Source organism: Oculina patagonica, unplaced genomic scaffold (assembly GCF_052425735.1).
Source record: "Oculina patagonica isolate OP01 unplaced genomic scaffold, crgOcupat unplaced277, whole genome shotgun sequence".
Taxonomy (NCBI): Eukaryota; Metazoa; Cnidaria; class Anthozoa; order Scleractinia; family Oculinidae; genus Oculina; species Oculina patagonica.
The window spans coordinates 1-13,161 of NW_027558120.1; the positions used below are offsets into that span (position 1 = coordinate 1).

The following is a 13,161-nucleotide window of genomic DNA, read 5'->3' on the forward strand; positions in this document are numbered from 1 at the left end:
TTTTTATTTTTTTTTATTTTTTATTTTTTATTTTTTTTTTTTAATTGCAAACACACAAAAGCACATCACTTACAAAAATACAAAAAAAGTATGCCCACTACTCACTACTTATTGTACAAATACTTAAGCTGTGCACAATACAATACGACACTTGCGCTTCTTACAATTCGACACTGTATACTATTTACAACACTTACACTACTTACAATGCGACGCTTACTACTTACAGTGAAATATATATTTTTTAAATACAAAAGAGACTAAAATACTATAAAACTATACATGGCACAAGAGCTAATTGACAGAACTTACACTGCACTTACAAAAAAAAAACTGAAATTGTCACTAAACTAATACAGCTACTCACTATAACAACAGATCTAATGTAACTAAAATGATAAAGGATAAATATAAGAGACAAAGAAAATGCACCTAAACCTGGCTCTTTTGCTTAAACAGTGGAAAGAAAGCTACCGCATCGCTTATGCAGAGAGTGGTCCACTTTGTTTCATACTTTTTATAGCTAGAGTTTTTAATAGCGATTTGTCTTTCACATTTAATTTTGCTTTCCAGTAAGGCAAGAAAGACCTTTATGCTAGGAGTCTCTGACTGATTTCTTGCGAGATATAGATGATATTTAGCAATAAGAAGATAGTGATTGAAAGCATGATAGCTGGTGTTCTCAGGTCTGTATCCATAAAGAATTTCCGAACAAGTAGGATTGAAATTGTCAGAGCGATTTGTATTCCACCATTCTATGACGTCTTTCCAAAATAGCTTGACTTCGGGGCACTCGCAAAACCTATGGAGAAGTGTCTCATTTTTACAGTGGCAGTGTTCGCAATGTGGTGACTCTTTTATTTTCATTCTATAGAGTGAGAGATTGGTAGGTATGATGTTATGTATGAGTTTATGCTGAAAGCTTCTTAATCTATTTTCAACGCGGTGATTCTAAATGGAAGTTCGTAGACATCCTTTAAGTTTGTCACTTGATTTCTTAGAGTGATTTCGACGGTAGGGGGAGAGAAGGACCTTTCCGCAAGCATCAAACGGGCTTTTTTTGCGGAGACGATATCATCGCTATTTGAATCAGCCTTTGGGAGTTCGCTAACACCACCGACACTGTTGCACGTGATTTTTCTTTTCCACGCTTTGGGGATAGCAGCGAGAACTCCGGCGTAGTCGAGGAAAGTGCATCGAACGCTGAATTTGCGCTTAAAATTTTCGAAAGAGAGGAATTGGTCGTGATTGTCGAGGAGATCACTTATTTTTAAGATGTCTTGATTTACCCATGTTTTATAATACACCGTTTTACCATTGGTCTTTATGAACCGGTTGTTCCATAAAAGTTCTTGTTTGAATTCATTTGCATTTAGCGGTTCCTTGTAATTCAATTCTTGCCACACCTTAAGAATATTTTTATAGAAAGGTGGTAAATTGTTGAGGTTCAGAAATTTTAGGTCGAAATTGCATTGAAATAGAAAAGCTCCTCCGACTTTACTTAATAAGGAATCAAGGCGGGCACACCAGTGACTGCCAGCCGATTCGCAATAACGATTAACCCAGGTAATCTTGAGGGATTTTACAACATCTTCAAAGTTAATCATATTTAGACCGCCTTTGCAGACTGGGCCAATCAACGTTTTTCTCTTAATTTTATCAGGTTTGAAATTCCAGATAAAGGAGAAGATGATGCTGTTGACCTCTTTTATGAATTCGGCAGGAACGTTTAAGACGGAGCAGCAATAAACAAGTTTGGCGATTGCTAAATTCTTTACGATGGCTATTCTGCCTAAGATGGTTAGATGTCTTTTGCACCAGATGTTAAGAACTTTTTTAAGTTTGGCAAGTTTCTCATCAAAGTTTAGTTTGATTCCAACATTCGCGCAATAAGGGAAACATATTCCAAGTGCAGTGACATATTCTTTCGGCCACGAAATGCCAAAAGGCTCGTCTTTTCCTAATCTGCTTTTCCAACGACCTAGCCACAGACCCTCAGTTTTTGATCTATTAATTTTCAGACCCGATAGATTGCTAAACTGATCAAGGAGAGAAAATAGAGACGCTGCGGAAGAGTCGTCGCGGATGAAAGCGGTGGTGTCGTCTGCATACAAACTAAGTTTAGTGATCTTATTCCCGTTTTCGAGACCTTTGATAGAATCAGTGATTCTTATCTGGTGTGCGAGTGGTTCTAAAGCGAGAACAAAGAGCAGTCCCGAAAGAGGACACCCTTGTCTCACTCCTCTTTGTAGAGAAAAAAACTCTGAAGAGTGACCATTGTTGATAACGCAACTAGAAATATTGCTATAGAATGTGCGAATCCAGTTAAGGAAACTTGGACCAAAGTTCATAATGTTGAGGACCTTAAAGAGGTAGTCCCACTCTAAAGAGTCAAAGGCCTTTTCGAAATCTAGAAAGAGTATCATACCTTCCTTATTCTCATGTTGTTCAATTATGTCTGTAATTAGACGGATATTTTCACCGATGAATCTGCCTTTAATGTACCCCGTTTGGTCCCGCTCTATTAACAGGGGGAGTACCTTCTCTAAACGCCTTGCGATACATTTTGTTGCTAGTTTATAGTCGGTATTTAAGAGAGAGAGAGGGCGCCAGTTTTTAAGCAGTAAAGGATCCTTGTTCTTTTTCGGGATCAGGGAAATAATTCCTCGTCTCTGCGAGATAGAAAGCTCTCCCAGTAAGGCGCCATGATTGAGACACTCAATCAGAGGGCCCGACAGCTCCTTCCAAAAGCGTAGGTAGAACTCTGCGGATAAACCGTCCGTGCCCGGCGACTTGTTGTGTTGAAAAGTTTTTAATGCGGCGAGGCATTCTTCTGCGGTAATTGAACCTTCACAAAGGCTTTGTTTCTCGTCATCCAGTCTAGGTAGAGATTGATATTCGCAGAAAGATAATGGGTCTGCATCTGCTAGCTGTTTTTGAGATGAATAAAGCTGCTTGTAAAAGCTTTTCATGGTGCTTAGAATGGACGTTGGGTCCTTAACAGTAATACCCTCGGGCGTCTTTAATTTTGTGATGTGTCGTTTTTCATAACTTCTTTTTTCTAGGTTATAGAAGTATTTGTTGCATTTCTCGCCCATCTCGTACCATCTTGCTCTGCTCCTAATAATGGAGCCTTTAGTTTTCTGCACAGCGATTTCATCTAATTCGATTTTGAGTTTCTTTGCCTCGTTTACAAGGGAAGTGTCTTCTGGGGAAGCGTCAATACGTGAGTTTATTTCGTCTAATTTTTGAGAAAGGTTTTGCTCGGTGTTTCTTTCTGCATTAGCTTTCCTTTTAGCAAAACGGACAGCGAACATCCGAATCTCATTTTTAACATTTCCCAGTAAAGCCTTTTGTCAGCAATACCTTTGTGTTTCTCACTACTATGTTTTATAGTAAAGGCCATTTTTGTGACAAACTCTTCGTTCTCCAGAAGAGAATTGTTGAATTTCCAGTAACCAGGACCTCTCTTTTCCTGTGTTACATCTGGTTTAATTGAAATGGTAACCGGGGAGTGATCAGAGTCGTAGTACGCACCAATGTCGGTTTTTGAAACCCGGTCTAGTAACTGCTTGGAGATGAGCCAAAAGTCTAGCCTACATCTGATCTTACCCGAGCTGTTTTTCCAGGTATATCGCGTTTCATGTGGGTGTTGTTTTCGCCAAGGGTCGACAAGGTCGTAGTTATTACAAAGTTCCTCCACCGATTTGATAACGTTTTTTTTAACCAGAACGTCTTTACCTCCAAATTTATCTAACGCAGACAACGGACAATTGAAGTCTCCGCCAATCAAGACTCTGTCGGTTTGGCATTCGCGGATGGATTCGGTCATCTTTTTAAAGAAAGCAATTTGCTGGGTTTGGTCGTTTGGGGCGTAAATATTAACAAAGCAAAATTCGTCTTCGCCAATAGTTGTGTTTACAATCAAAAACCTGCCGTTTTTATCTCGTGTAACATTAGTCACCTCTTTACATAAGGAGGGTCTGAGAAGGATCATAACACCTCTGCTATGTTTCGAGCCGTGCGCGAAAAAGATTTCACCGCCCCACTCAGCTCGCCAGAAAGCTTCCAAACTAGTGTCGCTGTATGTCTCTTGAAGGAAAATTACGTCAAATTTTTTAAGATGGAGCCACCGAAATAGCTTTCTTCTTTTGATGGATTTGTTAAGGCCTCTTGCGTTAAAGGAAACTGCATTTAAGTCCATGTGTAGGTTAGATTTTTGAATTTCTTACCCGTAAAACATTCGTGTACCACACTCTGCAACAATACGATAGCGTTTAGCTTAGCAATAGGAGCGTTTATAAGAATGGTATGCACATTACAATAAACCAAGGAAAAATTTAGGTGAGAATGGATTGTAAATGAAAATAAAAGCACGCTACATCTAACAGTAAACATAATAGAAACACTAATTAAGCTGCGAAGCAGCTTATTGTATAGGAGGGGAAAATTGAATAGCATCGGTTGCTACGCCAAGACACTCAACACCCTCCCACAAAACTCTCCGCAAAATTAGATTAATTAGTGAAGCAAAGGAGGGCGAGGTGTCGAAAAGAAAACGGAACACTTACATATTAGCATAATTGACGGAGAGAAAGAAGAAAAAAAACTTTATGATAACAAATTAGTGGATTTTTCTTAAGTCATCGGCTTCGTGGATTCTGATGGCACGATCGCTTTGCGATTTTCTAATAAAGATTTTTCCGTCCACAGTCCATGCGTTCTGCCAGTTATGATCCTTTTTGAATTTTCTAACTTTAGCGAAAAGACCGCGCCTGTAGTTAGTTAGATTCTCGTTGATGTAAACAGCATCTGTGTTATTGAAAAAGTTTTTCAAACTTACTGATTTAAGATGCTTCCTTGCTTTGAAAAGTTCACTTTTCGCTCTGTGGGACCTGAAGCGAACTATAATTGGTTTGGGGACGTCAGTCCTTCGTGAAGACATCCTGTGGCATATGTCTATGTCGTTATTGGTGATGTGAACGTTCTTTTTTATTACTACAGCAATGAAAGCACTACAGATTCTATCTTCTTCAGTACAAGCTGATTTTAATGAGTCATTTGTGACCGCTTTTTCTTCAATAAACAAGTCTTGTCTTGGTGATTCTCAATGGATCCCACACAAGAGGTTTTCAAGGTAAGCTTTTAAAAAAGCTTTTGATGTATTCAGTAGTTACAAATTTGTTACACAAGTAAGACCAGATTTCTTTGCTTTATTTTTTTTTCTATTTAAGACTGGGAAAGAATTTCATAGGCAGCGTAAAATGATCATGAATTGTAGGGAAATAATCTTCCAGTAAAGAACCAAACAAACATCAATTTAGCGGTTTCAGGTGATGAAACAATCTCCAAAGAGGTAACTCTTTGTTCACAGATCTTCTCTAGACATACATTTGTACTAAAGATCAAAATCAGTGTTTTAGAAACGTTCAGTTTATTAAAGAGTGCCCTAGATACTAGCTACCGTAGAATTCCGGTTATAAGCCCTGGGCTTATACAACTTAGTAAGGGGTTTTGGGTGGGCTTATAAACGGAGGGGCTTATATCCGGGAGGGCTTATAAGCGGAATGAAAAAAACGTTTCGAAAAGAGCCACGGGAGTGTTGATCGAAATACGTTTTTAAGTTGAAAACACATAATAAAGCAACATTTAGCCTTGTTCAGTACTGTCATCCGGCAGAGGGGGGCTTATATCCGGGGGGGCTTATAATCGGATGTATTTTTTTGTTTCCAGGTAGATGGGCCAATAACCGGAGGGGCTTATAAGCGGGGGGGCTTATAACCGGAATTCTACGGTATCTTGCTACCTTGCTCGGATATCCAGGGTCTTTTTAAAAGACTTCTAATTTTTTGCTCTTTTCACAGTCACTTTAAACAAGCAATCCCAAGTCCTTCATTTGATCAGCAAATTCCAAGTGATACCTACACCATTTTAAAGCTTGAAAACAACAACTCTGTGGAGGACCGATCTTGGAGACAAATTGGAGTATATCGAAATAAAGGAAGTACTATTCAAATGGAAGGCAACATTATTCCAGTACAGCTCGGTCCCATTCCTCGCATTACTCCAAAGGCTCTTCGAATTGTTAGTATAGCACACGGTCAATACCTTTACAAGGTCGGTAGTGTGCTAGGCTGCGAAGGCGCAAAGCTTTGTACAAGACAAACTCTACAGCGCAGATCACTTCAGCCTAGTTGCGAAGTAGGTGTACCTTGTTATGACCATATGCACTCAGAAATCTTGAATGACACAGACGAACTACACATTTTCTGTGTATCTGGTCTAATGATCGACTTGCTGGGCTTGATACAGAACAAGCTTGGTTTCTCTTACGAGCTTTATCTTGTCCCAGATGGGAAGTATGGGGCCATAGACGATGCTACAGGGCGCTGGAATGGAATGATAGGAGAGGTGCTGTACGGACACGCCGATATAGCGCTGGGTACTATCACCATCAACGCACAACGCAGCCAAGTTGTAGATTTCACTTCTCCTTACGGCGAAGTTGGTATTGGAATGATGATATCCAACGGAAACACGGCCAGACCTTTAATAACTATGGAATTTCTCGAGCCATTTGGAACAAGTTTGTGGATTGCTATTGTGACTACTATTTTTACCATTCTCATTGCGTTGTGGTTCTTGGACCGAAAAACCAGCGAGTTTTACTCAAAGAGCAGGCGCACTTTCTTCAGAAGAGAAAAGAAGTACTTTCAAAGGAGACAGAGCGTGACTTTTCTAGAGAGCATGTCTTACACGTGGAGCACGTTCGTGCACGTGCCGGCCGGAAGTGGTTTTCCAAGAAGCCTAAGTGCGCGCTTGGTCTCAATTTTCTTCGCGTTTGCCATGATCATCTTGAGTAGCACATACACGGCTAATCTTGCGGCTAATAAAGTGAAAGATGAAGCAGAATCACCGATAACAGGGATACATGATGAAAAGGTAAACTGTAACGAAACTAATGAGGTATGAGAGATGTGATGTTTGGGATGAGATGTTTTTTGGACATAGGCCGGCAGCTACGCGCATACGCACAAGGGAGACTCCTACTTGTTGAAAAAAGTACAAAGCATTTGCCTATACGCTTTCCGTTAAACATCAAAAACAAAAAACAAAAAAACAATTTCAGTTTACGGGAATACTATACCCTGAAGATGTGATATCAAAGTAAACTCTAGATTTTTCGACCACACCAGTGAAACTCTTTAGAAGAGAGTTCTTTTGGTTTGTTGTTGTCGTTCACACGTTTTCAACATATTAGGCCTAATATGTAGTACAAGCGCAGATACCGTATTTATTCGATTAAATGCCGCCCTAGAATAAACGCCATAGGGCAAAAATATTAATAAACACCGCCCTCGAATAAACGCCGCACCGTTTATTCCAATAAAAAGCAAATGCAGTAGCAATCAAGTTTAAGCAAGCCTCAAAAGAAATATTTTCCTTGATTGAAACGATGTTTTAAGATATTAAAAATTCCTTTTCAGAAAAACAGAAGCAAGAAATAAATTGAATTTTAAATAAACGCCACCCTAGTATAAGCTCCGCCGTCGAATAAACGCCGCACTCGAATCACGAAAAATTTAATAAACGCCGCGGCGTTTAATCGAATAAATACGACATTGAATGTTTTTGTTACTTTTTAAATCTTATCATCATAATCTTTTAATTCAACAGATGGTAAATCCTCCCGCAGGCTTCCACTTCGGAACACTCAAGTCCACCAGCACTGAGGCCTACTTTAAGTTTAATCGTGACCCGCGCATGCGTAAGATCTATCAGAACATGAAAGACCACAACGTGGAAAATGTGCACGATGGAGTAAAGAAAGTGAAGTCAGGGTAAGGTCTAGTCAATCTGCGTGCTTCGGCGTGTTTAAGTGAGATTTAGAACGTGAATTACTGCTCTTCGGTCTCTGGGACAATCTCGTTCCCAGAGTTCCGCGCGCTCTCAGTGTTCAGTCATCTACAAGAAGCGTGGTGCTTCTTACTATCAAAAAGAAAGCCATGCATTTGCCAGCCTTCCGTTCCTGGTTTTAAAACACAACAGCAGCTACTTTCACAATATCATGATGCAAGAGGAATAAAATAAATAAATAAATAAATAGACAAAAGAACGAACGAACGAATGACTAAGTGAGTGAGTGAGTGAGGGAATGAATGAATGAGTGAATGAATGAATGAATGAATGAATGAATGAATGAATGAATGAATGAATGAATGAATGAATGAATGAATGAATGAATGAATGAATGAATGAATGAATGAATGAATGAATGAATCAATTAATTGGATCCAGTGACATGCAAGAGGAAATGAGGGGTGACATATCAATTGAGTGGCTCTTCATTCACTACTGATCAGTAAATAGATATAGGTCAGCAGATTCAGTTTTCCGTTTTTGCATATTAATTTTTGCTCAATTCTAGTCTCTTCCAGGCGTTCGGTTAATAGAGAGTCAGCGCGAAAGAATGGCGAGTGAAAAAAGGCGAGGGGTTTCGAATTTTTTTACTCGCCGTTCTTTGCGCTGGTCCCCGCTGAGCTGAACGCAAGGAACAGACTAGCGTAATCCTGATCATGTCTTCATTCTTGTTCTTAGGGAACTTTCAGTTTATATAGATGACCAACCCTACCTAGAACACATGGTCTCTTCGCAGTACGACTGCTCCCTAAGAATCGTGGGAAAACCCTTTGGCATCTCTGGTTACGGATTGGTCCTTAGAAAAAACTCCCCTTGGACCCAGGCTATCTCGAACAGTATTCTACAATTAAGTGGTGACAACGTTTTAGCGGAACTCTGGAGCAAGTGGCTCGTACGCAAGTGCTTGAAAAAGGAAGATTTTGAAAAAATGCCGGACAGATTGTCCATACACAACTACAACGGCGTCTTCGTCCTTGTCGCTGCTGGCATTTTGATCTCAATTCTATTCCTAGGTTTTGAACGTAAGATCGCTTCTTATCGAGCAAAAACGGAAGGTGAAATAATACTGGGTAACTTTGCTTCCACAATAGCAGGGATGAACAGTGAAACAGAGGGCAATGCTAAAAGTATGCAGGGACTAAATTTCTCGTATTCAAACCCTGTACTGCAGCACGAAGAATGCGATAATAGCGAGCAAGACTCGAATAGACTCAAGTTTAATTCAATTTGTTAAGAATTGGAACTCTAGTTGGCAAATAACACATGCACGTACCTTGAAAAAATTCAGAGCAGGACCGATGCCTCACCTAATCAACAGTCACGCAATCAGTTTTAGATTCCTTCAGCTTCCTGCTGTTACCGTATACTTTGCATCATCTCTTATGACATGCTCTCCAGTCCCCGAAGCCTTCGAAGCCATTTGAGGATCTTAGCCGGCGGGCCCTAGGCATGGGAGCCGAAGTCTTATTCTTGGGCCTAGAGAATTAAACCGCAGTATGCTAGATCAACATGAAAGCTTGGAGTGGCTCGAATAATTTCGAAAAATCGTGGCATAGCTTCAAGGAATGGAAAATGTGAAAAACAGGAAATGGTCTTGAATGCCAATAAAAGTCAAAGTGAACTGACTCTGATCTGTTCAAATTATCGTCTTGAAAAGCAAACTATTGGAAGGCTCAGAAACCAGGCCAATAACTCGCTTATACTTCTTATGTTGTCCTCACTAAGAATAACCACTGCCTTAGCATGAGCATGAGCAAAAGAAAAACAAAACTCTTCATTCTTCTTGTGCTTAGGCTAAAGCCCGGGCCAAAGGAGGATGAGAGTTGAGGAGAGTTCAAACTCTCACTCTCAAGTTGGCATGGAACTCTCATGCACTCTCATCGACTCTCGTGCGCTCTAAAGCGCTCTCATCGACTTGAACGTGTTCAAATTTTTCACGAGAGTCGATGAGAGTTTTATCTCGTTTGGCCCAAGTTGATGATAGCCAATGAGAGTTGACGTAAACTCTCATGAGAGTCAACTCTCATCAACTCTCATCCTCGTTTGGCCTAGTGCTTTTGCCATGCTTGTTCCGGTGATTCCCAACATACGAAGAAAAGTTGTCTTATGCTTGCGTTTATGTTCATGTCTCAGTTGCTCTCAATAGCTCTGACGCTGGTAAAAAATAACTGGCCTCAACTCCAGCTTAACAGAATGAAGAGACTAGGACTATTCAGACTAGGACTATACCCCCTCCCCCCGCCCCCCCCCCTTGGAAAGACACTAGTCCATCGAAATTTATATCCCAGAAATTTCGACCGGTTGCGAACTGTGTGACTTCTTTTAATAAGTCGTTTGATTCTCCACATACGATCTGTGTTTCTGTAGTTTTGCACCACAAAAAGTTAGGCTATCTTAGAGTGGATTTTCATTTGTGTTGGTTTTGCATTGGCTGAGCCAAAAGTTCATTCCGTTGTTTTCGTTTGTCATGATTGCATGGTAAGTTAACAAATTGACCTGTTAACCACGGCAATCGCCACTCTCATCATCGACTATATATCAGTGCATATAGCTTTCGACTAATAAGTGCTGAATTCCAGAAATAATGCGAATAAAATAAACAATCAATCAATCTTTATTTTCACTTTCACCTTAAATTACATTACAGTAACAGGAAATAAAATTATTAACGGTGTAAACAGAAACAGGACAGAAAAAGATTCTTATCGGAGATTTTAAACCGGTGATTTTGTGGCCAATTACAATATAAAAAGTTGGTAACATAATGAGAGATGGAAGATTTAAAAATAACATTAACAAGGAAATAGTACCATGCGGAGGAGGGCCTTTCAACTCCTATCCATTCCTCCTTTTCAAATCCCATTGCGTTCTTTTCGTTTCTTCTCTTCCCCGACGCCAGGTTACACAGCCAGGCACAAAGTCGTATTTGCTTGTTGTTGTGGCGAAAAGAGGAAGAATTTACATCATTGTTGCCACAAATTAATAACAAAATGAGTTAAATTACACAGCAACCGTTCAGAACTGAAGGTATAGATCTTGACTTTCGAAAACATGGAGAAAACCGCAGCGATTGACCTGGGTTTCTTGTCTGGCAGCCCTTTGAAGTCGTCTTCTCAACTCAACAAACCGAGAATGAGGCATATCTCTGATCGCCACCCTAAACAACTTCTGGACACTTTAGAGGCTTTACGGCAGTGCAAAGAACTATGTGATGTCGTTATTAAGGCTGGTAGCAAAACTCTGTTTGCCCATCGAGTGATTTTGGCGGCTTGTAGCCCGTATTTTCGCGCCATGTTCACAGGAGAAATGGCGGAAAGCCGCCAAATGGAAATTACAATTCAAGATGTCGACGAAACTGCAATGGAATTGCTGGTTGATTTTGCCTACACGGCGACGATTACTGTCGAAGAAAGTAACGTTCAAGCGCTTCTCCCTGCCGCTTGTCTTCTTCAAATCTCAGAAATTCAAGAAATCTGCTGCGAATTTCTAAAACGTCAACTCGACCCATCGAACTGTCTTGGTATTAGAGCCTTCGCTGATACTCATGCTTGCCGCGAGTTGTTACGTATCGCTGACATTTTCACTCAGCACAACTTCCAAGAAGTCATGGAAAGCGAGGAATTCCTGCTTCTACCGGTGACGCAATTACTGGACATTCTCTCGAGCGACGAGCTTAACATTCGTTCTGAAGAGCAGGTTTTTACAGCGGTTATAAACTGGGTCAAATATAGCGTTTCAGAGAGGCGATGTCATCTTTCGCAGATTTTGCAACACGTCCGTTTACCACTGTTAGGACCCAAGTTCTTAGTTGGTGTGGTTGGTACTGATCCTTTGGTGAAAAGTGACGAATCATGTAGGGACCTAGTTGATGAAGCAAAGAACTATCTTCTACTTCCGGAGCAAAGGTTGCTCATGCAGGGACCACGAACCCGACCGCGCAAACCAACCAAATGCTCGGAAGTATTGTTTGCTGTGGGTGGGTGGTGCAGTGGGGATGCTATCAGTAGTGTCGAACGCTATGAGCCACAGACAAATGATTGGAAAATGGTGGCGACTATGAGTAAACGACGCTGTGGTGTAGGTGTCGCAGTTTTGGACAATTTACTGTATGCTGTTGGGGGTCATGATGGCAGTAGCTATCTCAACAGTGTTGAAAGGTATGATCCCAAAACAAATCAATGGAGCAGTGAAGTTTCACCTACTTGCACTTGCCGGACCAGTGTTGGTGTCGCTGTACTTAACGGGTGAGTTCAGATTTATTCATTTGATAAGTGGTGATCATGTGTCCATGTAGTCTACGTGTAGTCGTACCCACCCCCGTAGGCTAGTGTCCATATGGGATGTGTGGTATTAGTTTAGCCCTATTTAGACCGGGCTTTTTTGGACCTTCTGGGACTGAAAGGAAGCCCCCCCCCCCATGTAACTTCCAGAATATTTAAGCAATCACCAATGAAACTTGTAGGAGACTTAAGATGTATAGTATGTCCGAATATCTTTCTTTTGGTTAGCCTGCGTAGCAGGGGTTTTATTTGGGGTTTTGTTTTTCACAATATGACCAAAAATTACATCAAAAACATTTAAAAATATGTCTAAAAACATACACAGTGCAGTTCTTTAATTTTGCGATTTGAGAATCCTGAAAAATTGCGAAATTTAAGACCTGCAAAATTAAGTACGAACATGTGTATCATTTTTAAAACAATTCTTTTAGGTACATGTATGCTGTTGGAGGGCAAGATGGTGTATCATGTCTTTACATTGTTGAAAAGTATGACCCTCAAGAAAACAGATGGTTCCGAGTGGCGTCTATGTGTTCTCGCCGACTGGGCGTGGGTGTTGCTGTGCTTGATGGATATCTCTATGCCATTGGTGGCTCTGATGGCACCTCACCTTTAAACACAGTAGAGAAATATGATCCTACAACAAATCGGTGGAGCCCAGTTGCTCCCATGGGAACACGAAGAAAGCATCTTGGAGCTGCTTTGTTCCAGGACAAACTTTATGTTGGTAAGATACTAAAAGTAATGTGAATTGATCTTATATAGTTCACTGTTGCGTTAAGTTACTCAGTTTACATCTTATTAGTCTCTTGAAAGAAAAAATCTTAACACATCCAACAATCAAAAGCTTTGTGTCTTAAAACTCAATGTCCTTGAAAACCACCAAAACTACCTCAATATATTGTTAGGCATTTTCCCACTCTTGTTTTGCCATTGCAATACACAAGTTTAAAACAATTTT

General features: G+C 40.4%; 2 protein-coding genes across 2 annotated transcripts; both read left to right on the forward strand.

The window, feature by feature from the left end:
• Positions 1 to 4,350: 4,350 nt before the first annotated feature.
• Positions 4,351 to 9,545, forward strand: LOC144640361 (glutamate receptor ionotropic, NMDA 1-like). The gene is made up of 5 exons (XM_078499529.1): positions 4,351 to 4,357; positions 5,005 to 5,137; positions 5,865 to 6,942; positions 7,678 to 7,841; positions 8,599 to 9,545. The coding sequence occupies exons 1-5, from the start codon at positions 4,351 to 4,353 to the stop codon at positions 9,152 to 9,154; spliced, it is 1,938 nt and encodes a 645-aa protein (XP_078355655.1). The 3' UTR covers positions 9,155 to 9,545.
• Positions 9,546 to 10,841: 1,296 nt separating this feature from the next.
• Positions 10,842 to 12,927, forward strand: LOC144640362 (kelch-like protein 20; the record flags this gene model as incomplete). The annotated part of the gene is made up of 2 exons (XM_078499530.1): positions 10,842 to 12,164; positions 12,632 to 12,927. Coding segments are annotated over exons 1-2 (1,489 nt in total), but the record flags the coding sequence as incomplete, so codon positions are not given.
• Positions 12,928 to 13,161: the final 234 nt, after the last annotated feature.

Coding starts and splice junctions, on each gene's coding strand:
- LOC144640361 (XM_078499529.1), top strand. Junction 5,138..5,864: donor CCACACAAGAGGTTTTCAAG/GTAAGCTTTTAA, acceptor CTCTTTTCACAG/TCACTTTAAACAAGCAATCC. Junction 6,943..7,677: donor CAGGGATACATGATGAAAAG/GTAAACTGTAAC, acceptor TTAATTCAACAG/ATGGTAAATCCTCCCGCAGG.